Source organism: Heterodontus francisci, chromosome 4, assembly GCF_036365525.1.
Source record: "Heterodontus francisci isolate sHetFra1 chromosome 4, sHetFra1.hap1, whole genome shotgun sequence".
Classification (NCBI taxonomy): Eukaryota; Metazoa; Chordata; class Chondrichthyes; order Heterodontiformes; family Heterodontidae; genus Heterodontus; species Heterodontus francisci.
The window spans coordinates 5682851-5705768 of NC_090374.1; the positions used below are offsets into that span (position 1 = coordinate 5682851).

Genomic DNA, 22918 nt, shown 5'->3' on the forward strand with positions numbered 1-22918 from the left:
ATCAATGCGTGGCTGAGGAGATGGTGCAGGAGGGAAGGCTTTAGTTTCCTGGATCACTGGGACTGTTTCTGGCAAAGGTGGGACCTGTACAAGTTGGACAGGTTGCACCTGAACCGGAACGGGACTAACATCCTTGCTGGGAGGTTTGCTAGTGTTGTTGTTGGGGGGGAGGTTTAAATTAATTTGGCAGGGGGATGGGATACAGAGTGGAGGTACAGTAGGGGGTGATTCACAGTCAAATATAGAAGAGAAACTGAGTCAGTCTGGAAGGCAGAGCAAATATAGACATGTTATAGACATGTTTCCAAGGGAAAAATGCAAGGTTGGATTGCATCTATTTTAATGCAAGGAGTCTTACTAGTAAGACAGATGAATTGAGGGCGTTGATTAACACATGGGATTATGATATTATTGCTATCACAGAGACATGGTTGAGGGAGGGGCAGGACTGGCAGCTCAATATTCCAGTATATAGAATCTTCAGGCGTGACAGGGGAGGGGGTAAAAGAGGAGGTGGTATTGCACTGTTGATCAAGGAGTCAATTACTGCAGTAAGGAGGGATGACATCTTAGAAGGTTCCTCAAATGAGGCCATATGGGTAGAACTTAAAAACAAAAGGGGGGCAATCACTTGGCTGGGAGTGTACTACAGGCCTCCAAACAGTCGGAGAGATTGAGGATCAGATATGTGGGCAAATCTCAGAGAGGTGTAAAAATAATAGGGTAATAATAGTAGGGGATTTCAACATCCCTAATATTAACTGGGATAGTCTTAGTGTAAAAGGCTTAAAGGGGGCGGAATTCTTAAAATGCATACAGGAGAGCTTTTTGAGCCAGTACGTAGAAAGTCCTACAAGAGAAGGGGCAGTACTGGACCTAATCCGAGGGAATGAAGCCGGACAAGTGGTAGAAGTGTCCGTGGGGGAGCATTTCGGGGTTAGTGACCATAACTCTGTAAGATTTAATGTAGTTATAGAAAAGGATAAAGATGGACCAAAAATAAAAGTACTGAATTGGGGGAAGGCCGATTTCAATTTGATAAAACAGAATCTGGCCAAAGTGGACAAGGAGCAGCTACTTACAGGAAAGTCTGCATCAGACCAGTGGGAGTCATTGAAAGAGGAAAGAGTGAGGGTTCAGACCCAACATGTACCCGTTCAGGTGAAAGGTAGGACCAACATGTCGAGGGAACCCTGGATGTCAAGGGATATAGAGGATTGGATCAGAAAAAAAAAGAAGGCTTATGGCAGATTTGGAGCGCTGAAAACAGCAGAGGCATTAGAGGAGTATAGAAAGTATAGGGGGGGGTACTTAAAACTGTAATTAGGAGAGCGAAGAAGGGACATGAAAAAACACTGGCAGGCAAGATAAAGGAAAATCCAAAGGCGTTTTATAAGTATATTAAGGGCAAGAGGATAACCAGGGAAAGAGTAGGGTCCATTAGGGATCAAAGTGACAATCTGTGTGTGGAGCCTGAGGACAGAGGTGAGGTTTTAAATGATACTTTTCATCTGTGTTCACTATGGAGAAGGATGATGTAGGTGTAGAGATCAGGGAGGGGGATTGTGATATACTTGAACATATTAGTATTGAAAGAGAGGAAGTATTAGCGGTTTTAGCGGGCTTAAAAGTGGATAAATCCCCAGGCCCAGATGAGATGTATCCCAGGCTGTTACATGAGACAAGGTTGGAGATAGCAGGGGCTTTGACACAAATTTTCAAATCCTCTCTGGCCACAGGAGGATTGGAGGACAGCAAATGTGGTACCATTATTCAAGAAGGGTAGTAGGGATAAACCAGGTAATTACAGGCCGGTGAGTCTAACATCAGTGGTAGGGAAAATATTGTAAAAATTCTGAGGGACAGGATTAATCTCCACTTGGAGAGGCAGGGATTAATCAGGGATAGTCAGCATTGCTTTGTCAGGGGGAGATCATGTCTAACTAACTTGATTGAATTTTTCGAGGCGGTGACTAGATGTGTAGATGAGGGTAAAGCAGTTGATGTAGTCTACATGGACTTCAGTAAGGCTTTTGATAAGGTACCGCATGGGAGATTGGTGAAGAAGGTAAGAGCCCATGGGATCCAGGGCAATTTGGCAAATTAGATTCAAAATTGGCTTAGTGGAAGGAGGCAGAGGGTGATGGTCGAGGGTTGTTTTTGTGAGTGGAAGCCTGTGACCAGTGGTGTACCGCAGGGATCGGTGCTGGGACACTTGCTGTTTGTAGTGTACATTAATGATTTAGATGTGAATATAGGAGGTATGATCAGTAAGTTCGCAGATGAATGAAAATTGGTGGTGTTGTAAATAGTGAGGAGGAAATCCTTAGATTTCAGGATGATATAGATGGGCTGGTAAGATGGGCAGAGCAGTGGCAAATGGAATTTAATCCTGAGAAGTGTGAGGTGATGCATTTTGGGAGGACTAACAAGGCAAGAGAATATACAATGGATGGCAGGACCCGAGGAAGTACAGAAGGTCAGAGGGACCTTGGTGTATTTGTCCATAGATCACTGAAGGCAGCAGCACAGGTAGATAAGGTGGTTAGGAAGGCATATGGGATACTTGCCTTTATTAGCTGAGGCATAGAATATAAGAGCAGGGAGGTTATGATGGAGCTGTATAAAACACTAGTTCGGCCACAGCTGGAGGACTGTGTACAGTTCTGGTCACCACACTATAGGAAGGATGTGATTGCACTGGAGAGGGTGCAGAGGAGATTCACCAGGATGTTGTCTGGGCTGGAGCATTTCAGCTATGAAGAGAGACTGGTTGGGCTGAGGTTGTTTTCCTTGGAGCGGAGAAGGCTGAGGGGGGACCTGATTGAGGTATACAAAATTATGAGGGGCATTGATAGGATAGATAGAAAGAAACCTTTTCCCTTAGCAGAGGGGTCAATAACCAGGGGGCATAGAGTTAATGTAAGAAGCAGGAGGTTTAGAGGGGATTTGAGGAAAAATGTTTTCACCCAGAGGGTGGTTGGAATCTGGAACACACTGCCTGAAGGGGTGGTAGAGGAAGGAACCCTCACAACATTTAAGAAACATTTAGATGAGCACTTGAAACGCCATAGCATACAAGGCTATGGGCCAAGTGCTGGAAAATAGGATTAGTTTATGAGCGGCGCAGTGGTTAGCACCACAGCCTCACAGCTCCAGCAACCCGGGTTCAATTCTGGGTACTGCCTGTGTGAAGTTTGCAAGTTCTCCCTGTGTCTGTGTGGGTTTCCGCCGGTTGCTCCAGTTTCCTCCCACAGCCAAAAACTTGCAGGTTGATAGGTAAATTGGCCATTGTAAGTTGCCCCTAGTGTAGATAGGTGGTAGGAGAATGGTGCAGGTGTGGTAGGGAATATGGGATTAATGTAGGATTAGTATAAATGGGTGGTTGTTGGTCGGCACAGACTTGGTGGGCCGAAGGGCCTGTTTCAGTGCTGTATCTCTAAATAAAATAAATTTTAAAAATAGAATCATCAGGTGCTTGATGGCCAGTACAGGCACGAAGGGACTGTTTCTGTGCTGTATAACTCTATGACTCCCCAAATCTCCCCCTCTCCATACAATGATAGAGCTCAGAAGAAGGCCATTCAGCCCACTGGGCCTGTGCTGGCTTTTTAGTAGAGCGATCCAATTCAACTGTTCTTTCCCCATGTCAATGATTTCCCTTCATGTATTTATTCAATTCCCTTTTGAAAGTTATTATTGAAACTGTTTTTCAGATCACAACAACTTAACAATGCTAAAAAGTTTCCTCCTATTACCTCTGCTTCTTTTGCCAATCACCTTCAATCTGTGTCCTTTGGTTAACACCCGTCTGCCACTGCAAACAGTTTCTGCTTATTTACTCTCTCAAAACCATTCGTGACTTTGAACATCTATATCAAATCGCCCCTTAGTCTTCTCCAGTCTCTCCACAAAACTCAAGTTCCTCATCCTTGGCACCATTCTCGTAACTGGCCCCGGAATTTTCCGTGAAGCAAGCTCAGGTTCTGCGTTCGACAGCAGGTTGTACAAGATGGGACTAAATGCTATGCAGTAGAGACTGGCTTTGGGTGACATACACTGCTCCTGACCCCACAAGATGTGGGGTCCTGCCATGTGCCTCTGACCCCTGACCCATGACCCTGCTGCACCAAGCAATGACCCATCCCGAGCTCAGGCCATGCTGCTTACCTTCTGCAGATCAATGTCAAAGCCTTTAATCTTAGGCCCAGGGACAGGAGGGAGGAGGTAGCTCTTCACCCTGGCAACACAACAACAGGCACACAGTCAACAAGGCACATCAACAATCCACTCAAATCAACAGCACTCAATGCCAACCGGCATTCAAACCACACCCGCAATCTCTCTCTCTCTCTCTCTCTCTCTCTCCCTTCTCTCTCTCTCTCTCTCCCTTCACTCTCTCTCTCTCTCTCTCCCTTCACTCTCTCTCTCTCTCTCTCTCTCTTTCTCTATCACTCTCTGTCTCTGTCTCTCTCTTTCTCTGGCACTCTCTCTGCCTCTCTCTCTCTTTGTCTCTATCTCTCTCTTTCGCTGTCGTTGTCCCTCTGTCTCTCTCTTTGTATCTCTCTCTGCCTCTCTCTGTCTACCTCTGTCTCTGAGTCTCTCTCTGTGTCGCTCTTACCCTCTCTCTCTCTGTCTATCTGTCTCTCTCTCTCTGTCTATCTGTCTAGATCACTCTCTCTCTCTATGTCTCCCTCTCTCTCTCTCTCTCTGTTTCTCACTCTGTCTCTCTCTCTGTGTTTCTCTGCCTCCCTCACTCTGTCTCTCTCTCTGCCCCTGTCTGTCTCTCTCTCTTTCTCTGTCTGTCTGTCTGTCTCTATCTCTTTATGTGTCACTCCTTGTCTCTCTCTGTCTCTGTCTCTCTCTCTCTTTACATCTCTCTCTCTTTCTCTGTCTCTCACTCTGTCTCTCTCTTTTTCTGTCTCTCTCTCTCTTCCTCTCTCGCTCGCTCTTCTCTGCCCCCTCTCTCTGTCTGTCTGTCTCTCTCTCTCTCTGTCTCTCTCTCTCTGTCTGTCTGTCTCTCCCTCCCTCTCTGACTCTCTGTCTCTTTCTCTGTCTCTTTACCTCTCTCTCTCTTTCTCTGTCTCTCTATCAGTCTCTCTCTTTTTCTGTCTCTCTCTCTCTCTCGCTCTCTCTCTTCTCTGTCTCCCTCTCTCTCTCTGTCTCTCTCTCTCAGTCTCTCCCTTTCTCTATCTGTCTCTCTCTCTCGGCCTGTCTCTATCTCTCCCTCTCTCTCTCTGTCTCTCTCTCTCTCTCTCTGTCTATCTCTCTCTCTGTTTCTATCTCTCTCTGTCTCTCTGCCTCTCTCCCTCTTACTCTGTCTCTCTGTTTGTCTCACTCTCTCTCTCTGTCTGTCTCTCTCTCTGCTTCTATCACACTCTGTCTCTCTATCTGTCTCTCTCTGTCTCTCTGTCTCTCTCTCTCTCTGTCGCCCACTCTGTCTTTCTCAGTCTCTGTCTCTCTCTCTGTCTCTCTGTCTGTCTCTCTCTCCCTCTCTGTCTCTCTCTCTCTCTCTCTCTCTCTCTTTCTCTCACTCTCTGTCTCTGTCTCTCTGTCTCTCTCACTCTGTCTCTTTCTCTCTCTCTGTCTCTCTCTCTTTCTGTCTGTCTCTGTCTCTCTGTCTCTCAGAATCTGTCTCTCTCTTTCTCCGTCTCTGTCTCCCTCTCTGTCTATATCTCTCTCTGTCTCTGTCTGTCTCTCTCTCTCTCTCTTTCTCTGTCTCTCTCCCTCTCTGTGTCTCTCCCTCTGTGTCTCTATCCCTCTCTCTGTCTCTATCGTATCTGTCTCTCTGTCCCTATCTCTGTCTGTCTCTCTCTCCTTCTGTCTCTCTCTCTCTCTCTCTGTCTCTCTTTCTCTTTACCTGTCTCTTTCTGTGTCACTCTCTCTCTGTCTGTCTGTGTCTCTCTCAGTCGCACTCTCTCTCTTGCTCCGTCTCTCTCTCTCTGTCTCTCTGCCGCTCTCTCTCTGTCTCTGTCTCTCTCTTTCCATCTGTCTCTCTCTGTCAGTCTGTCTCACTCTTTCTCTCACTCTTTATCTCTCTCTGTCTCTCTCTCCGTCGCTGTCTGTTTCACTCTTTCTCTCTCTCTCTCCCTCTCTGTCTGTCTCTCTCTCTTTCTCTGTCTCTCTGTCTATCTGTCTCGTTCTCTCTGTCTTGCTCACTCTCTGCCTCTCTCTCTTTCTCTGTCTCTCTCCCTCTCTGTGTCTCTCCCTCTCTGTCTCTATTGCATCTGTCTCTCTGTCCCTATCTCTGTCTGTCTCTCTCTCCTTCTGTCTCTCTCTCCTTCTGTCTCTCTCTCTCTCCGTCTCTCTCTGTCTCCGTCTATCTCTTTCTCTGTCTCTCTCTTTCTCTCTTTGTGTGTGTCTCTCTCTCTGCCTCTCTCTCTCTGTCTCTCTTTCTCTTTACCTGTCTCTTTCTGTGTCACTCTCTCTCTGTCTGTCTGTCTCTCTCAGTCTCACTCTCTCTCTTTCTCTGTCTCTCTTTTTCTGTCTCTCTGCCGCTCTCTCTGTCTCTCTGTCTCTCTTTCTATCTGTCTTTCTCTGTTTGTCTGTCTCACTCTTTCTCTCGCTCTCTGTCTCTCTCTCCGTCACTGGCTGTCTCACTCTTTCTCTCTCTCTCTCCCTCGCTGTCTATATCTCTCTCTCTCTCTGTCTATCTGTCTCGCTCTCTCTGTCTATCTGTCTTGCTCTCTCTGTCTTGCTCACTCTCTGCCTCTCTCTCTCTCTCTTTCTCCGTCTCTCTCCCTCTCTGTGTCTCTCCCTCTGTGTCTCTATCCCTCTCTCTGTCTCTATCGCATCTGCCTCTCTGTCCCTACCTCTGTCTGTCTCTCTCTCCTTCTGTCTCTCTCTCTCTCTCCGCCTCTCTCTCTCTCCATCTCTCTGTCTCCGTCTATCTCTGTCTCTGTCTCTCTCCCTCTTTGTGTGTCTCTCTCTCTCTGCCTCTCTCTCTCTGTCTCTCTTTCTCTTTACCTGTCTCTTTCTGTGTCACTCTCTCTCTGGCTGTCTGTGTCTCTCTCAGTCTCACTCTCTCTCTTACTCTGTCTCTCTCTCTCTGTCCCTCTGCCGCTCTCTCTCTGTCTCTCTCTCTCTCTTTCTATCTGTCGCTCTCTGCCGGTCTGTCTCACTCTTTCTCTCGCTCTCTGTCTCTCTCTCCGTCGCTGTCTGTCTCACTCTTTCTCTCTCTGTCTCCTTCTCGCTCTCTGTGCCTCTCTCTCTGGCTGTCCCTCTCTGTCTTTCTGTCTGTGTCTCTCTGTGTCGCTCTCCCTTTCTCTGTCTCTCTCTCTGTCTCTCTCTCCATCTATCTCTGTCTCTCTCTCACTGTCTCTCTCATTCTCTAAATCTCTCACTGTCTCTCTCTATCTGTCTGTCTCTGTCTATGTCTCTCAGTCTCTCTCTCTGTCTCTCTCACACTCTATCTGTCTCTATCGCTCTCTGTCTCTGTCTCTCTCTGTCTCTGACTGTTTCTCTCTGTCTCTTTCTCTCTCTCTCTCTCTTTGTCTCTTTCTCTCCTTTTCTCTGTCTCTCTCACTCTCTCTCTCTCTCTTTCTCCATCTCTCTCTGTGTGTCTCTGTCTCGCTCACTCTCTAACGCTCTCCGTCTCTCTGTCTCTGTCTTTGTGTCTATCTCTCTCTGTCTCCCTTTCTCTTTCTCTGTCTGTCTGTCTGTCTCTCTCTCTCTCTGTCTTTCTCTCTCTGTCTCTGTCGCTCTCTTGCTCTGTCGCTCTCTGTCTCTGAGTGTCTGTCTCTCTCTCTGTCTCTGTCTTTCTCTCTCTGTGTCTCTCTCTCTTGCTCTGTCTCTCTCTCCGTCTCGCTGTCTCTCTCTGTCTGTGTCTCTCTCTCAATATCTGTCTCTCTCACTCTCTCTGTCTGTCTCTGTCTCACTTTCTCTCTCTCTCTGTCTCTATCCCTATCTGTCTCTCTCTGTCTCTCTGTCTCACTCTCTCTGTCTGTCTCTGTCTCACTTTCTCTCTCTCTCTGTCTCTATCCCTATCTGTCTCTCTCTGTCTCTCTGTCTATGTCTCTGTGTCTCTCTGTCGCTGTCTCTCTCTCTATCTGTCTCTCTCTGTCTCTGACTGTTTCTCTCTGTCTCTTTATCTCTCTCTCTCTCTCTCTCTTTCTCCGTCTCTCTCTCTCTCTGTGTCTCTGTCTCTCGCTCTCACTCTCTCTGTCTCTAATGCTCTCCATTTCTCTGTCTCTCTCTGTCTCTGTCTTTGTGTCTACCTCTCTCTGTTTCTCTGTCTCACTTTCTCTTTCTCTGTCTGTGTGTCTGTCTCTCTGTCTCTGTCTTTCTTTCTCTGTCTCTTTCTCTCTTGCTCTGTCGGTCTCTGTCTCTGAGTGTCTGTCCCTCTCTCTATCTCTGTGTCTCCGCCTCTCTCTCTGTCTCTCTGTCTCACTCTCTCTCTCTGTCTCACTTTCTCTCTCTCTGTCTCTATCCCTATCTGTCTCTCCGTCTATATCACTGTCTCTATCTCTCTCTTTCCCTCTCTCTCTCTGTCTGTGTATGTCTCTCTCTCTCTGTCTCTCCCTCTCTCTTTGTCTCTCTTTCTCTGTGCCTGTCTCGCTCTCTGTCTCTCTCTGTCTCTCTTTGTGTCTCTGTCTCTCTCTTTGTGTCTCTGTCTCTCTCTCCGTTTCTCTGTCTCTTTCTCTCTCTGTCTCTCTCTCTCTGTCTCTCTCGCGCTGACTCTCTTGCTCTCTCTCTCTGTCTGTCTCTGTGTCTCTTGTCTTTCTCTCTCTGTCTCTATGTCTCTGTCTCTGTCTCTCTCTGGCTTTCCTTCTCTCTCTCCGTCTCTCTCTTTGTCTCTCTTTCTCTGTGCCTGTCTCGCTCTCTGTCTCTGTCTCCCTGTCTCTCTCTTTGTGTCTCTGTCTCTTTCTCCCTGTCTCTCTGTCTCTGTTTGTGTGTGTGTCTCTCTCTGTCTCTCTCTCTCTCTCCCCCGTCTCTCTCTCTCTCTGTCTCTCTCTCTCCATCTCTCTCTCGCTCTGTCTGTCTCTTTCTCTCTCCCTCTGTGTCATTCTCTCTCCCTCTGTCTGTCTGTCTGTCTGTCTCTCTCTCTCTCTAAATATATATATATCCCTCTCTCTCTGTCCCTCTGTCTTTGCCTCTTTCTCCCTGTCTCTCTGTTTCTGTTTGTGTGTGTGTCTCTTTCGCTGTCTCTCTCTGTCTGTGTCTCTCTCTCAGACGCTGTCTCTCTGTCCCTGTGTGTGTGTGTGTGTGTCTCTCTCTCTCTCTCTCTCTTTTTCTCTCTCCCTCTGTCTCTGTCTGTCTTTCTCTCTGTCTCTGTCAATCCCTCTCTGTCTCTATCTCTGTCAATCTCTCTGTCTCTCTCTCTCTCTCCATCTCTCTCTTTGTGTCTCTGTCTCTCATTCTGTGCTTCGGTCTCTGTTTCTATCTCTCTCTTCTGTCTCTCTGTCTCTCTCTGTCTCTATCTGACTGTCTCTCTCTGTGTCTCTCTGTCTCTATCCCTCTGTCTCTCTTTCTCTCTTTGTCTTCCTCTCTTTCTGTCTCTTTCTCTCTCTCTGTCTCTCTCTCTCTCTATCTTTCTCTGTCTCTGTCTCTGCCTCTCTCTCTCTCTCTGTCCTTGTCTGTCTCTGTCTCTCTCTCTGTCTCTGCCTTTCTCTGTTTCCCTCTCTGTCTCTTGGTCTGTCTCACTCTGTCTCTGTCTCTCTCTCTTTCTTACTCTCTCTCTCTGTCTCTCTCTGTCTCACTCTGTCTCATCCTCTGTCTGTCTCTGGCTCTCTCTCTCTCTCTGTCTCTCTCTCGCCGTCTCTGTCTCTGTCTCCTTCTCTGTCTCTCGGTCACTCTCACTCTGTCTCTCTCTCCGTCTCTGTCTCTATCTCTCTATCTCTCTTTGTCTCTCTCTATCTCTCTGTCTATCTCTCTCTGTATTTATCTCTATCTCTCTCTGTCTGTCACTCATTGCCTCTCTCTCTCTTTGTCTCTATCTCTCTGTCTCGCTCTCTCTCTTTTGCTGTCTCTGTCTCTCTGTCTCTCTCTTTGTCTACCTCTCACTCTCTCTCTCTCCATCTCTCTCTTTGTCTCTATTTCTCTCTTCTGTCTCTCTCTGTCTCTATCTGTCTGTCTCTCTCTGTCTGTCTCTCTCTGTCTCTCTCTCTCCCTGTCTCTGTCTCTCTCTCACTCTCTCTCTCTGCCTGTCTCTTTCCCTGTTTCTATCTCTCTCTGTCTCTATCTCTCTCAGCCTCTCCCTCCTTTTCTCTGTCTCTGTCTCTCTCTCTCTGTCACTCTCTCTCTGTCACTCTCTCTCTGTCACTCTCTCTCCCTGTCTCTGTCTCTTCTCCCTCTCTCTCTGCCTGTCTCTCTCCCTGTTTCTATCTCTCTCTCTGTTTCTATCTCTCTCAGCCTCTCTCCTTTTCTCTGTCTCTGTCTCTCTCTGTCAGTCTCTCTCTCTCTCTCTGTCTATCTCTCTCTCACTGTTTCTATCTCCCTCTATCTCTATCTCTCTCAGTCGCCCTCCCACTCTTTCTCAGTCTCTGACACTCTCTCTGTCTCTCTGTCTGTCTCACTCTCTCTCTCTCTCCAGTTTCACTCTCTCTATGGCTCTGTCTCTCTCTCTCTCTCTGTCTCTCTCTCTGTCTCTCTCTCTGTCTCTCGGTCTCTCTGTCTCCCTCTCCCTCTCTGTCTCTCTCTCTGCCTCTCTCTTTTTCTGTCTCTCTCTTTTTCTCTGTCTATCTCTCTGTCTCTCTCTCTCTCTCTCTCTCTCTCTCCACCTTTTGCTGTCTTTGTCGCTCTCTCTCACTGTCTATCTGTCTCCCTCTCAAAGAACAAAGAACAGTACAGGAACAGGCCATTCGGCCCTCCAAGCCTGCGCCAATCTTGATGCCTGCCTAAACTAACACCTTCTGCACTTCCGGGGACCGTATCCCTCCATTTCCATCCTATTCATGTATTTGTCAAGATGCCTCTTAAACGTCGCTATCGTACCTGCTTCCACCACCTCCACCGGCAGCAAGTTCCAGGCACTCACCACCCTCTGTGTAAAGAACTTGCCTCGCACATCCCCTCTAAACTTTGCCCCTCGCATCTTAAACCTATGTTCCCTAGTAACTGACTCTTCCACCCTGGGAAAAAGCTTCTGACTATCCACTCTGTCCATGCCACTCATAACTTTGTCAACTTCTATCATGTCAACCCTCCACCTCCGTCGTTCCAGTGAAAACAATCCGAGTTTATCCAACCTCTCCTCATAGCTAATGCCCTCCAGACCAGGCAACATCCTGGTAAACCTCTTCTGTACCATCTCCAAAGCCTCCACGTCCTTCTGGTAGTGTGGCGACCAGAATTGCACGCAATATTCTAAGTGTGGCCGAACTAAAGTTCTGTACAGCTGCAACATGACTTGCCAATTTTTATACTCTGTGCCCCGACCGATGAAGGTAAGCATGCCGTATGCCTTCTTGACTACCTTATCCACCTGCATTGCCACTTTCAGTGACCTGTGGACCTGTACGCCCAGATCTCTCTGCCTGTCAATACTCCGAAGGGTTCTGCCATTTACTGTATACCTCCCACCTGCATTAGACCTTCCAAAATGCATTACCTCACATTTGTCCGGATTAAACTCGATCTGCCATTTCTCCGCCCAAGTCTCCAACCGATCTATATCCTGCTGTATCCTCTGACAATCCTCATCACTGTCCGCAACTCCACCAACCTTTGTGTCGTCCGCAAACTTACTAATCAGACCAGCTACATTTTCCTCCAAATCATTTATATATACTACAAAGAGCAAAGGTCGCAGCACTGATCCCTGTGGAACACCACTAGTCACATCCCTCCATTCAGAAAAACACCCTTCCACTGCTACCCTCTGTCTTCTATGACCGAGCCAGTTCTGTATCCATCTTGCCAGCTCACTTCTGATCCCATGTGACTTCACCTTTTGTACCAGTCTGCCATGAGGGACCTTGTCAAAGGCTTTACTGAAGTCCATATAGATAACATCCACTGCCCTTCCTTCATCAATCATCTTCGTCACTTCCTCAAAAAACTCAATCAAATTAGTGAGACACGACCTCCCCTTCACAAAACCATGCTGTCTCTCGCAAATAAGTTTGTTTGTTTCGAAATGGGAGTAAATCCTGTCCCGAAGAATCCTCTCTAATAATTTCCCTACCACTGACATAAGGCTCACCGGCCTATAATTTCCTGGATTATCCTTGCTACCCTTCTTAAACAAAGGAACAACATTGGCTATTCTCCAGTCCTCTGGGACCTCACCTGTAGCCAATGAGGATGCAAAGATTTCTGTCAAGGCCCCAGCAATTTCTTCCCTTACCTCTCTTTGACTAATTCTCTCTGTCTTTCTCTCTCTCTCTGTCTCTCTCTCTCTCTCCTTTTCTCTGTCTCTCTCACTCTCTCTGTCTCTCTCTTTCTCCATCTCTCTCTCTCCCTCTCTCTGCCTCTGTCTTTCTCCCTCTCTCTGTCTCTAACGCTCTCTGTCTGTCTCTCTCTCCCTCTGTCTCTCTCTCTCGCTCTCTCTGTCTCTCCCTGTCTCTGTCTCTTTCTCTGTGCCTGTCTCTCTCTCTGTCTCTCTCGCTCTGTCTCTCTCGTTCTGACTCTCTTGCTCTCTCTCTCTCTGTCTGTCTATGTGTCTCTTGTCTTTCTCTCTCTGTCTCTTTGTCTCAGTCTCTCTCTCTCTCTGTCTTTCCTTCTCTCTCTCGCTGTCTCTCGCTGTCTGTTTCGATCTCTCAATCTCTGTCTGTCTCTCTCTCTCTTTCTCCGTCTCTCTCTCTCTCTGTGTCTCTTTCTCCCTGTCTCTCTGTCTCTGTTTGTGTGTGTGTCTCTCTCTCTCAGTCTCTGTCTCTCTGTCCCTGTGTGTGTGTGTCTCTCTCCCCGTCTCTCTATCTCTCTCCGTCTCTCTCTCCGTCTCTCTCTCTATCTCTCGGTCTCTCTGTCTCCCTCTCCCTCTCTTTCTCTCTCCCTCTGTGTCATTCTCTCTCCCTCTGTCTCTCTCTCTCTCTCCCTCTATCCCTCTCTCTCTGTCCCTCTGTCTCTGTTTGTGTGTGTGTCTCTCTCGCTGTCTCTCTCTGTCTGTGTCTCTCTCTCATACGCTGTCTCTCTGTCCCTGTGTGTGTGTGTGTCTCTCTCTCTCTCTCGCTCTCTCTTTTTCTCTCTTCCTCTGTCTCTGTCTGTCTTTCTCTCTGTCTCTGTCAATCTCTCTCTGTCTCTATCTCTGTCAATCTCTCTGTCTCTCTCTGTCTCTCCATCTCTCTCTTTGTGTCTCTGTCTCTCATTCTCTGCTTCTGTCTCTGTCTATCTCTCTCTTCTGTCTCTCTGTCTCTCTCTGTCTCTACCTGACTGTCTCTCTCTCTCACTCTCTCTGTCTCTCTCTCTCTCTGATTCTCTTTCTCTCTTTGTCTTCCTCTCTTTCTGTCTCTTTCTGTCTCTCTCTCTCTCTTTCTCTCTGTCTTTGTCTGTCTCTGTCTCTCTCTCTGTCTCTGCCTTTCTCTGTTTTCCTCTCTGTCTCTCGGTCTGTCTCACTCTGTCTCTGTCTCTGTCTCTGTCTCTCTCTTTCTTACTCTCTCTCTCTGTCTCTCTCTGTCTGTCTCTGTCTCACTCTGTCTCACCCTCTGTCTGTCTCACTCTCTCTCTCTCTCTGTCTGTCTCTGGCTCTCTCTCTGTCTCTCTCTCTCCATCTCTGTCTCTGTCTCCTTCTCTGTCTCTCGGTCACTCTTGCTCCGTCTCTGTCTCTATCTCTCTTTGTCTCTCTCTCTCTCTGTATTTATCTCTATCTCTCTCTGTCTCTCACTCTCTGCCTCTCTCTCTCTTTGTCTCTATCTCTCTCTGTCTCGCTCTCTCTCTTTTGCTGTCTCTGTCTCTCTCTCTCTCTCTTTGTCTCTCTCTCTGACTCTCTATCTGACTCTATCAGACTCTCTCTCTGACTCTCTCTGTCTCTCTCTCTCTGTCTCCCTCTCTCTCTCTCTCTGTCCCTATCTCTCTCTCTCTCTCTATCTCTCCCTCTGTCTCCATCTCTCTCTTTGTCTCTATTTCTCTCTTCTCTCTCTCTCTGTCTCTCTCTCTCTCTCTCCCTGTCTGTGTCTCCCTCTGTCTCTCTCTCTCGCTCTCTCTGTCTCTCCCTGTCTCTGTCTCTTTCTTTGTGCTTGTGTCTCTCTCTCTGCCTCTCTGTCTCTCTCTGTCTCTGTCTCTGTCTCTCTCTCTCTGTCTCTCTCTCTCTCTCTGTCTATCTCTCTCTAACTGTTTCTATCTCCCTCTATCTCTATCTCTCTCAGTCGCCCTCCCACTCTTTCTCAGTCTCTGACACTCCCTCTGTTTCTCTGTCTGTCTCACTCTCTCTCTCTCCCAGTTTCACTCTCTCTATGGCTCTGTCTCTCTCTCTCTGTCTCTGTCTCTCGGTCTCTCTGTCTCCCCCTCCCTCTCTGTCTCTCACACTCTCGCTCTGCCTCTCTCTTTTTCTGTCTCTCTTTTTCACTGTCTATCTCTCTCTCTCTCTCCACCTTTTGCTGCCTTTGACTCTCTCTCTCACTGTCTATCTGTCTCCCTCTCAAAGAACAAAGAACAAAGAACAGTACAGCACAGGAACAGGCCATTCGGCCCTCCAAGCCTGCGCTGATCTTGATGCCTGTCTAAACTAAACCTTTCTGCACTTCCGAGGCCCATATCCCTCTATTCCCTTCCTATTCATATATTTGTTAAGATGTCTCTTAAACGTCGCTATCGTACCTGCTTCCACCACCTCCCCTGGCAGCAAGTTCCAGGCACTCACCACCCTCTGTGCAAAGAACGTGCCTCGCACATCCCCTCTAAACTTTGCCCCTCTCACCTTAAACCTATGTCCCCTAGTAACTGACTCTTCCACCCTGGGAAAAAGCTTCTGACTGTCCACTCTGTCCATGCCGCTCATAACTTTGTAAACCTCTATCATGTCGCCCCTCCACCTCCGTCGTTCCAGTGAAAACAATCCGAGTTTATCCAACCTCTCCTCATAGCTAATGCCCTCCAGACCAGGCAACATCCTGGTAAACCTCCTCTGTACCCTCTCCAAAGCCTCCACATCCTTCTGGTAGTGTGGCAACCAGAATTGCACACAATATTCTAAGTGTGGCCGAACTAAAGTTCTGTACAGCTGCAACATGACTTGCCAATTTTTATACTCTATGCCCCGACCGATGAAGGTAAGCATGCCGTATGCCTTCTTGACTACCTTATCCACCTGCGTTGCCACTTTCAGTGACCTGTGGACCTGTACGCCCAGATATCTCTGCCTGTCAATACTCCGAAGGGTTCTGCCATTTACTGTATACCTCCCACCTGCATTAGATCTTCCAAAATGCATTACCTCACATTTGTCCGGATTAAACTCGATCTGCCATTTCTCCGCCCAAGTCTCCAACCGATCTATATCCTGCTGTATCCTCTGACAATCCTCATCACTATCTGCAACTCCACCAACCTTTGTGTCGTCCGCAAACTTACTAATCAGACCAGCTACATTTTCCTCCAAATCATTTATATATACTACAAAGAGCAAAGGTCGCAGCACTGATCCCTGTGGAACACCACTAGTCACATCCCTCCATTCAGAAAAGCACCCTTCCACTATTACCCTCTGTCTTCTATGACAGAGCCAGTTCTGTATCCATCTTGCCAGCTCACCTCTGATCCCGTGTGAATTCACCTTTTGTACCAGTCTGCCATGAGGGACCTTGTCAAAGGCTTTACTGAAGTCCATATAGATAACATCCACTGCCCTTCCCTCATCAATCATCTTCATCACTTCCTCAAAAAACTCAATCAAATTAGTGAGACCCGACCTCCCCTTCACAAAACCATGCTGCCTCTCGCTAATAAGTTTGTTTGTTTCGAAATGGGAGTAAATCCTGTCCCGAAGAATCCTCTCTAATAATTTCCCTACCACTTATGTAAGGCTCACCGGCCTATAATTTCCTGGATTATCCTTGCTACCCTTCTTAAACAAAGGAACAGCATTGGCTATTCTCCAGTCCTCTGGGACCTCACCTGTCACCAATGAGGATGCAAAGATTTCTGTCAAGGCCCCAGCAATTTCTTCCCTTACCACTCTTTGACTAATTCTCTCTGTCTTTCTCTCTCTCTCTCTCTGTCTCTCTCTCTCTCTCCTTTTCTCTGTCTCTCTCACTCTCTCTGTCTCTCTCTTTCTCCCTCCCTCTGTCTCTAACACTCTCTGCCTCTCTCTCTCTGTCTCTCTGTCTCTGTCTTTCTCCCTCTCTCTGTCTCTAACGCCCTCTGTCTCTCTCTCTCGCTCTCTCTGTCTCTCCCTGTCTCTGTCTCTTTCTCTATGCCTGTCTCTCTCTCTCTGCCTCTTTGTCTCTCTCTCTCTCTGTCTCTCTCTCTCTGTCTCTATCTCTATCTCTCTCTGTCTCTTTCTCTATCTCTCCCTGTCTCTCTTTCTCTCTCTATCCCTGTGTGTGTGTGTGTGTCTCTCTCTCTCCCTCTCTGTCTCTCTCTGTTTGTCTGTCTGTCTGCCTCTCTGTGCCTTTCTCTCTCTCTGCCTTCTCTGTCTCTCCCTCTTTCTCTGTGCCTGTCTCTATCTCTCTCTCTTTCGCTGTCTCTCTCTGTCTTTGTTTCTATCTCTCTCTTCTGTCTCTCTCTGTCTCTCTCTCTCTTTCACTGTCTCTCTCTTTTTCCGCCTCTCTCTCTGTCTGTATCTCTGTCTGTCTCCCTCTCTCTCTCTTTCACTGTCTCTGTCTCTCTGTCTTTGTCTGTCTGTCTCTCTCTCTGTCTCTCTCTGTCTCTCTCTGTGTGTCTCTCTCTCTGTGTGTCTCTCTGTCTACATCTCTCTGTCTACCTCTCGCTCTATCTGTCTCAGTCTCTCTCTTTCTGTTTCCCTCTCTTTCTGTCACTCTCGCTCTCTCTCTTTCGCTGTCTCTCTCTGTCTTTGTCTCTATCTCTCTGTTCTGTCTCTTTCTGTCTCTCTCTCTCTCTTTCTCTGTCTCTCACTCTCTCTTTCTCTGTCTCTCTCTCTCTATCTCTCTCTCTGTCTCTATCTCTCTCTGTCTCTGTTTCTCCCTGTCTCTGTCTCTCTCACTCTCTGTCTCTATCTCTCTCTGTCTCTATCTCTCTCTGTTTCTATTTCTCTGCCTCTATCTCTCTCTGTCTCTCTGCCTCTCTTTCTCTGTCTCTCTCTCTCTGTCTGTCTCTCTCTCTGTCTGTCTCTCTCCCTGTTTTTCTCTCTATATATCTTTGTCTCACTCTCTGCCTCTCTCACCATCTCTTTCTTTGTCTCTCTCTCTGTCTCTATCTCTCTCTCTGTCTCTCTCTCTCAGCCTCTCTCTCTCTCTTCTTCTGTCTCTTTTTATGTCTGTCTGCCTCTCTCTGCCTCCCTCTCTCTTTGTCTCTCTCTCTCCATTGCTCTCTCTCTCGGTCTCCCTCTCTCGCTCCATCTCTGTCTCACTGTCTTTCTCTCTCTCCCTCTCTGTCTCTCTCTCTCTGTCCCTCTCTCTCTCGCTGTCCCTCTCTGTCTGTGTCTCTCTCTAGGTTTCTGTCTCTGTCTCTTTCTCTCTGCCTCTCTCTCACGCGCGGTCTCTCTCTCCCGCTCTGTCTCTGTGTCTCTGTCTCTCTCTGGCTGTCTCTCTGTCTATCTCTGTCTATGTCTCTCTCCCAATCTCTGTCTGTCTCTCTCTCTCTGTTTCTCTCTGTCTCTGTCTCTCTCTCTCTCTCCCCCGTCTCTCTGTCTCTGTGTGTGTCTCTCTCTCTGTCCGTGTCTCTCTCTGTGCCTTTCTCTCTCTCTCTGTCTGTCTGTCTCTCTCTCTGTGCCTTTCTCTCTCTCTCACTCTGTCTCTCTCTCTCTCTGTCTGTCTCTCTCTCTTTGTGCCTTTCTCTCTGTCTCTCTCTCTGTCTTCTCTGTCTCTGTCTCTCCCTCTCTATCTCTGTCTTTATCTCTCTCTCTTTGTCTCTATCGCTGTCACTCTCTCTATCTCTTTTGCTGTCTCTGTCTCTCTGTCTTTGGCTGTCTGTCTGTCTGTCTGTCTCTCTGTCTCTCTGTCTAGCTCTCTGTCTACCTCTCTCTATCTCTCTCAGTCTCTCTCTCTCTCTCCCTGACTCTCTCTTTCTGTTGCTCTCTCTTTCTGTCTCTCTCTCCGTCTCTTTCTTTGTCTCTCTCTCTCTTTGTCTCTATCTCTCTCTCTCTATCTATCTATCTCTTTCGCTGTCTCTCTGTCTCTGTCTCTCTGTCTCTCTCTGTCTCTCTCTGTCCCTCTCTTTCTCTGTCTCTGTCTCCCTGTCTGTCTCTCAGTCTCTCAGTCTCCCTCTCCCTGTCTGTCTCTCTCTCTCTGTCTCTGTCTCTGTCTCTGTCTCTGTCTCTATCTCTCTCTTTGTCTCTATCTCTCTCTCTTTCGCTGTCTCTCTCTGTCTTTGTCTCTATCTCTCTCTTCTGTCTCTTTCTCTCTTTCGCTGTCTCTCTCACTCTCTCTTTCTCTGTCTCTCGCTTTCTCCACCTTTTTGTCTGTCTCCCTCTCTCTCTGTCTCCCTCTCTCTCTGTCTCTCCCTGTCTCTGTCTCTCTCACTCTCTGTCTCTCTCACTCTCTGTCTCTGTCTCTCTCTCTCCCTGTCCCTCTCTCTCTCTCCCCCGTCTCTCTGTCTCTGTGTGTGTCTCTCTCTGTGTGTGTGTGTCTCGCTCTCTGTCTCTCTCTCTCTCTGTCTGTGTCTCTTTCTGTGCCTTTCTCTCTCTCTCACTCAGTCTCTCTCTCTGTCTGTCTGTCTCTCTCTCTCTGTGCCTTTCTCTCTGTCTCTCTCTCTGTCTTCTCTATCTCTGTCTATCCCTCTCTAACTCTGTCTCTATCTCTCTCTTTCTCTATCTCTCTCTCTCTCTATCTCTTTTGCTGTCTCTGTCTCTCTGTCTTTGGCTGTTCGTCTCTCTCTCTTTCTATCTCTCTCAGTTTCTCTCTCTCTCTGTCTCTCTCTCTCTTTCTGTTGCTCTCTCTTTCTGTCTCTCTCGCTCTCTCTCTTCTCTGTCTCCCTCTCTCTGTCTCTCTCTCTATCTCTTTCACTGTCTCTCTCAGTCTTTGTCTCCATCTCTCTCTTCTGTCTCTCTCTGTCTCTCTCTGTCCCTCTCTCTCTCTTTCGCTGTCTCTCTCTCCGTCTGTCTCTCTCTTTCTGTTTCTATCTCCCTCTGTCTATCTCTGTCTGAGTCGCCCTCCCTCTCTTTCTCAGTCTCTGTCTCACTCTCTCTCTTTCTCTCTCTCCCTGTTTTTATCTCTATATATCTCCGTCTCTCATTCTTTGTCTCTCTCTCTTTGGCTCTCTCTCTCTCTCTATCTCTTTCGCTCTCTCTGTCTCTCTGTCTCTCTCTCTGTCTCTCTGTCTACCTCTCTCTTTCTGTCGCGCTCTCTTTCTGTCGCTCTCTCTTTCTGTCTCCTTCGCTCTCTCTCTTCTCTGTTTCCCTCTCTCTCTATCTCTGTCTCAATCTCTCTATCTTTCGCTGTCTCTCTCTGCCTCTATCTCTCTCTCTGTCTCTATCTCTCTCTCTTCCGCTATCTCTCTCAGTCTCTGTCTCTCTCTCTGTCTCTCTCTGTGTCTCTCTCTCTTTCTCTGTCTCCCTCACTCTCTCTTTCTCTGTCTCTCTCTTTCTCCGCCTTTTTGTCTGTCTCCCTCTCTCTCTGTCTCCCTCTCTCTCTGTCTCTCCCTGTCTCTGTCTCTCTCACTCTCTGTCTCTCTCACTCTCTGTCTCTCTCACTCTGTCTCTATCTCTCTTTCTGTCTCTATCTCTCTGTCTCTCTCTCTCTGCCTCTCTTTCTCGTTCTCTCTTTCTCTATCTCTCTATCTCTGTCTGTCTGTCTGTCTCTCTCTGTTTCTATCTCCCTGTCTCTGTCTGTCACTATCTCCTCAGTCACCCTCCCTCTCTTTCTCAGTCTCTGTCTCTCTCTCTGTCTCTCTGTCTCTGTCTCTCTCTCTCTCTCTCTTTGCCTTTCTCTCTGTCTCTCTCTCTTTCTCTGTACCTGTCCCACTTCCTGTCTCTGTCTGCCTCACTCTCTGTCTCTCTCTCTCTCTGTCACACTCTATGTCTCTCTGTCTCTCAGTCTCTCTCTCTCCGTCTCTCTCTCTGTGCCTTTCTCTCTGTCTGTCTCTCTCTGTCTTTCTCTCTGTCTCTCTGTCTCTCATTCTCTCTTTCTCTCTCTCTCCGTCTCTATGTCTGTGTATCTCTCTCTGTCTGTGTCTCTCTGTCTACTGATCCCTGTGGAACACCACTAGTCACATCCCTCCATTCAGAAAAGCACCCTTCCACTATTACCCTCTGTCTTCTATGACAGAGCCAGTTCTGTATCCATCTTGCCAGCTCACCTCTGAACCCATGTGACTTCACTTTTTGTACCAGTCTGCCATGAGGGACCTTGTCAAAGGCTTTACTGAAGTCCATATAGATAACATCCACTGCCCTTCCTTCATCAATCATCTTCGTCACTTCCTCAAAAAACTCAATCAAATTAGTGAGACACGACCTCCCCTTCACAAAACCATGCTGCCTCTCGCTAATAAGTTCATTCGTTTCCAAATGGGAGTAAATCCTGTCCCGAAGAATCCTCTCTAATAATTTCCCTACCACTGACGTAAGGCTCACCGGCCTATAATTTCCTGGATTATCCTTGCTACCCTTCTTAAACAAAGGAACAACATTGGCTATTCTCCAGTCCTCTGGGACCTCACCTGTAGCCAATGAGGATGCAAAGATTTCTGTCAAGGCCCCAGCAATTTCTTCCCTTGCCTCCCTCAGTATTCTGGGGTAGATCCCATCAGGCCCTGGGGACTTATCTACCTTAATGCTTTGCAAGACACCCAACACCTCCTCCTTTTTGATAATGAGATGACTGAGACTATCTACACTCCCTTCCCTAGGCTCATCATCCACCAAGTCCTTCTCCTTGGTGAGAACTGATGCAAAGTACTCATTTAGTACCTCACCCATTTCCTCTGGCTCCACACATAGATTCCCTACTCTGTCCTTGAGTGGGCCAACCCTTTCCTTGGATATCCTCTTGCTCTTTATATACGTATAAAAAGCCTTGGGATTTTCCTTAATCCTGTTTTCCAATGATTTTTCCTGACCCCTTTTAGCCCTCCTAACTCCTTGCTGAAGTTCCTTCCTACTGTCTTTATATTCCTCAAGGGATTCGTCTGTTCCCAGCCTTCCAGCCCTTACAAATGCTTCCTTTTTCTTTTTGACGAGGCTCACAATATCCCGCGTTATCCAAGGTTCCCGAAACTTTCCAAACTTATCCTTCTTCCTCACAGGAACATGCTGGTCCTGGATTCTAATCAACTGACATTTGAAAGACTCCCACATGTCAGATGTTGATTTACCCTCAAACAGCCGCCCCCAATCTAAATTCTTCAGTTCCTGCCTAATATTGTTATAATTAGCCTTCCCTCAATTTAGCACCTTCACCCGAGGACTACTCTTATCCTTATCCACAAGTACCTTAAAACTTATGGAATTATGGTCACTGTTCCCGAAATGCTCCCCAACTGAAACTTCGATCACCTGTCCGGGCTCATTCCCCAATATCAGGTCCAGTATGGCCCCATCCCTAGTTGGACTATCTACATACTGTTTCAAGAAGCCCTCCTGGATGCTCCTTACAAAATCTGCCCCATCCAAACCCCTAGCACTAAGTGAGTCCCAGTCAATATAGTGGAAGTTAAAATCACCCACCACTACAACCCTGTTACCTTTACATCTTTCCAAAATCTGTCTACATATCTGCTCCTCTACCTCCTGCTGGCTGTTGGGAGGCCTGTAGTAAACCCCCAACATCGTGACTGCACCCTTCCTATTCCTGAGCTCCACCCATATTGCCTAGCTGCCCGACCCCTCCGAGGTGTCCTCCCACAGTACAGCTGTGATATTCTCCTTAACCAGTAATGCAACTCCCCCACCCCTTTTACATCCCCCTCTATCCCGCCTGAAGCTTCTAAATCCTGGAACATTTAAGAACAAAGAACAAAGAACAGTACAGCACAGGAACAGGCCATTCGGCCCTCCAAGCCTGCACCGATCTTGATGCCTGTCTAAAATAAAACCTTCTGCACTTCCGGGGTCCGTATCCCTCTATTCCCTTCCTATTCATGTATTTGTCAAGATGTCTCTTAAACGTCGCTATCGTACCTGCTTCCACCACCTCCCCTGGCAGCAGGTTCCAGGCACTCACCACCCTCTGTGTAAAGAACTTGCCTCGCACATCCCCTCTAAACTTTGCCCCTCGCATCTTAAACCTATGTCCCCTAGTAACTGACTCTTCCACCCTGGGAAAACGCTTCTGACTATCCACTCTGTCCATGCCGCTCATAACTTTGTAAACCTCTATCATGTCGCCCCTCCACCTCCGTCGTTCCAGTGAAAACAATCCGAGTTAATCCAACCTCTCCTCATAGCTAATGCCCTCCAGACCAGGCAACATCTTGGTAAACCTCCTCTGTACCCTTTCCAAAGCCTCCACGTCCTTCTGGTAGTGTGGCGACCAGAATTGCACGCAATATTCTAAGTGTGGCTTCACTAAAGTTCTGTACAGCTGCAGCATGACTTGCCAATTTTTATTGGCCTGTTCCTGTGCTGTACTGTTCTTTGTTCTTTGTTTTGTCTCTCTCTCTCTCTCGCTCTATCTCTCTCTCTCTCTGTCTCTCTCTCTCTCTCTCTCTGTCTCGCTGTCTCGATGTCTCTGTCTCTCCCTCTCTGTCTTGCTTCTCTCTCTGTCTGTGTCTCTCTCTCAGTCTCTGTCTCTCTGTCCCTGTGTCTCTCTCTTTGTCTCTCTATCTCTGTTGTTTCTCTCCCCATCTCTCTCTCTCTCTGTCTCTCTCTCTTTCTCTGTGCCTGTCTCTCTCTATGTCTGTCTCTCTATGCCTGTCTCTCTGTCTCTCTCTCTCTCTGTCACTCTCTCTCTCTGTCACTCTCTCTCTCTCTGTCTCTCTCTCTCTCTAT

At 47.6% G+C, this 22918-nt stretch overlaps 1 protein-coding gene across 1 annotated transcript in view; it reads right to left on the bottom strand.

Annotated features, from left to right (window-relative positions):
• Nucleotides 1-4152: 4152 nt before the first annotated feature.
• LOC137368609 (prolactin receptor-like) overlaps nucleotides 4153-22918 on the bottom strand; it is a 325723-nt gene continuing 306957 nt past the window's right edge. The window contains exon 8 of the mRNA XM_068028754.1: nucleotides 4153-4240. Coding sequence (XP_067884855.1) covers nucleotides 4153-4240 — 88 coding nt within the window. The remainder of the gene's footprint in view (nucleotides 4241-22918) is intronic.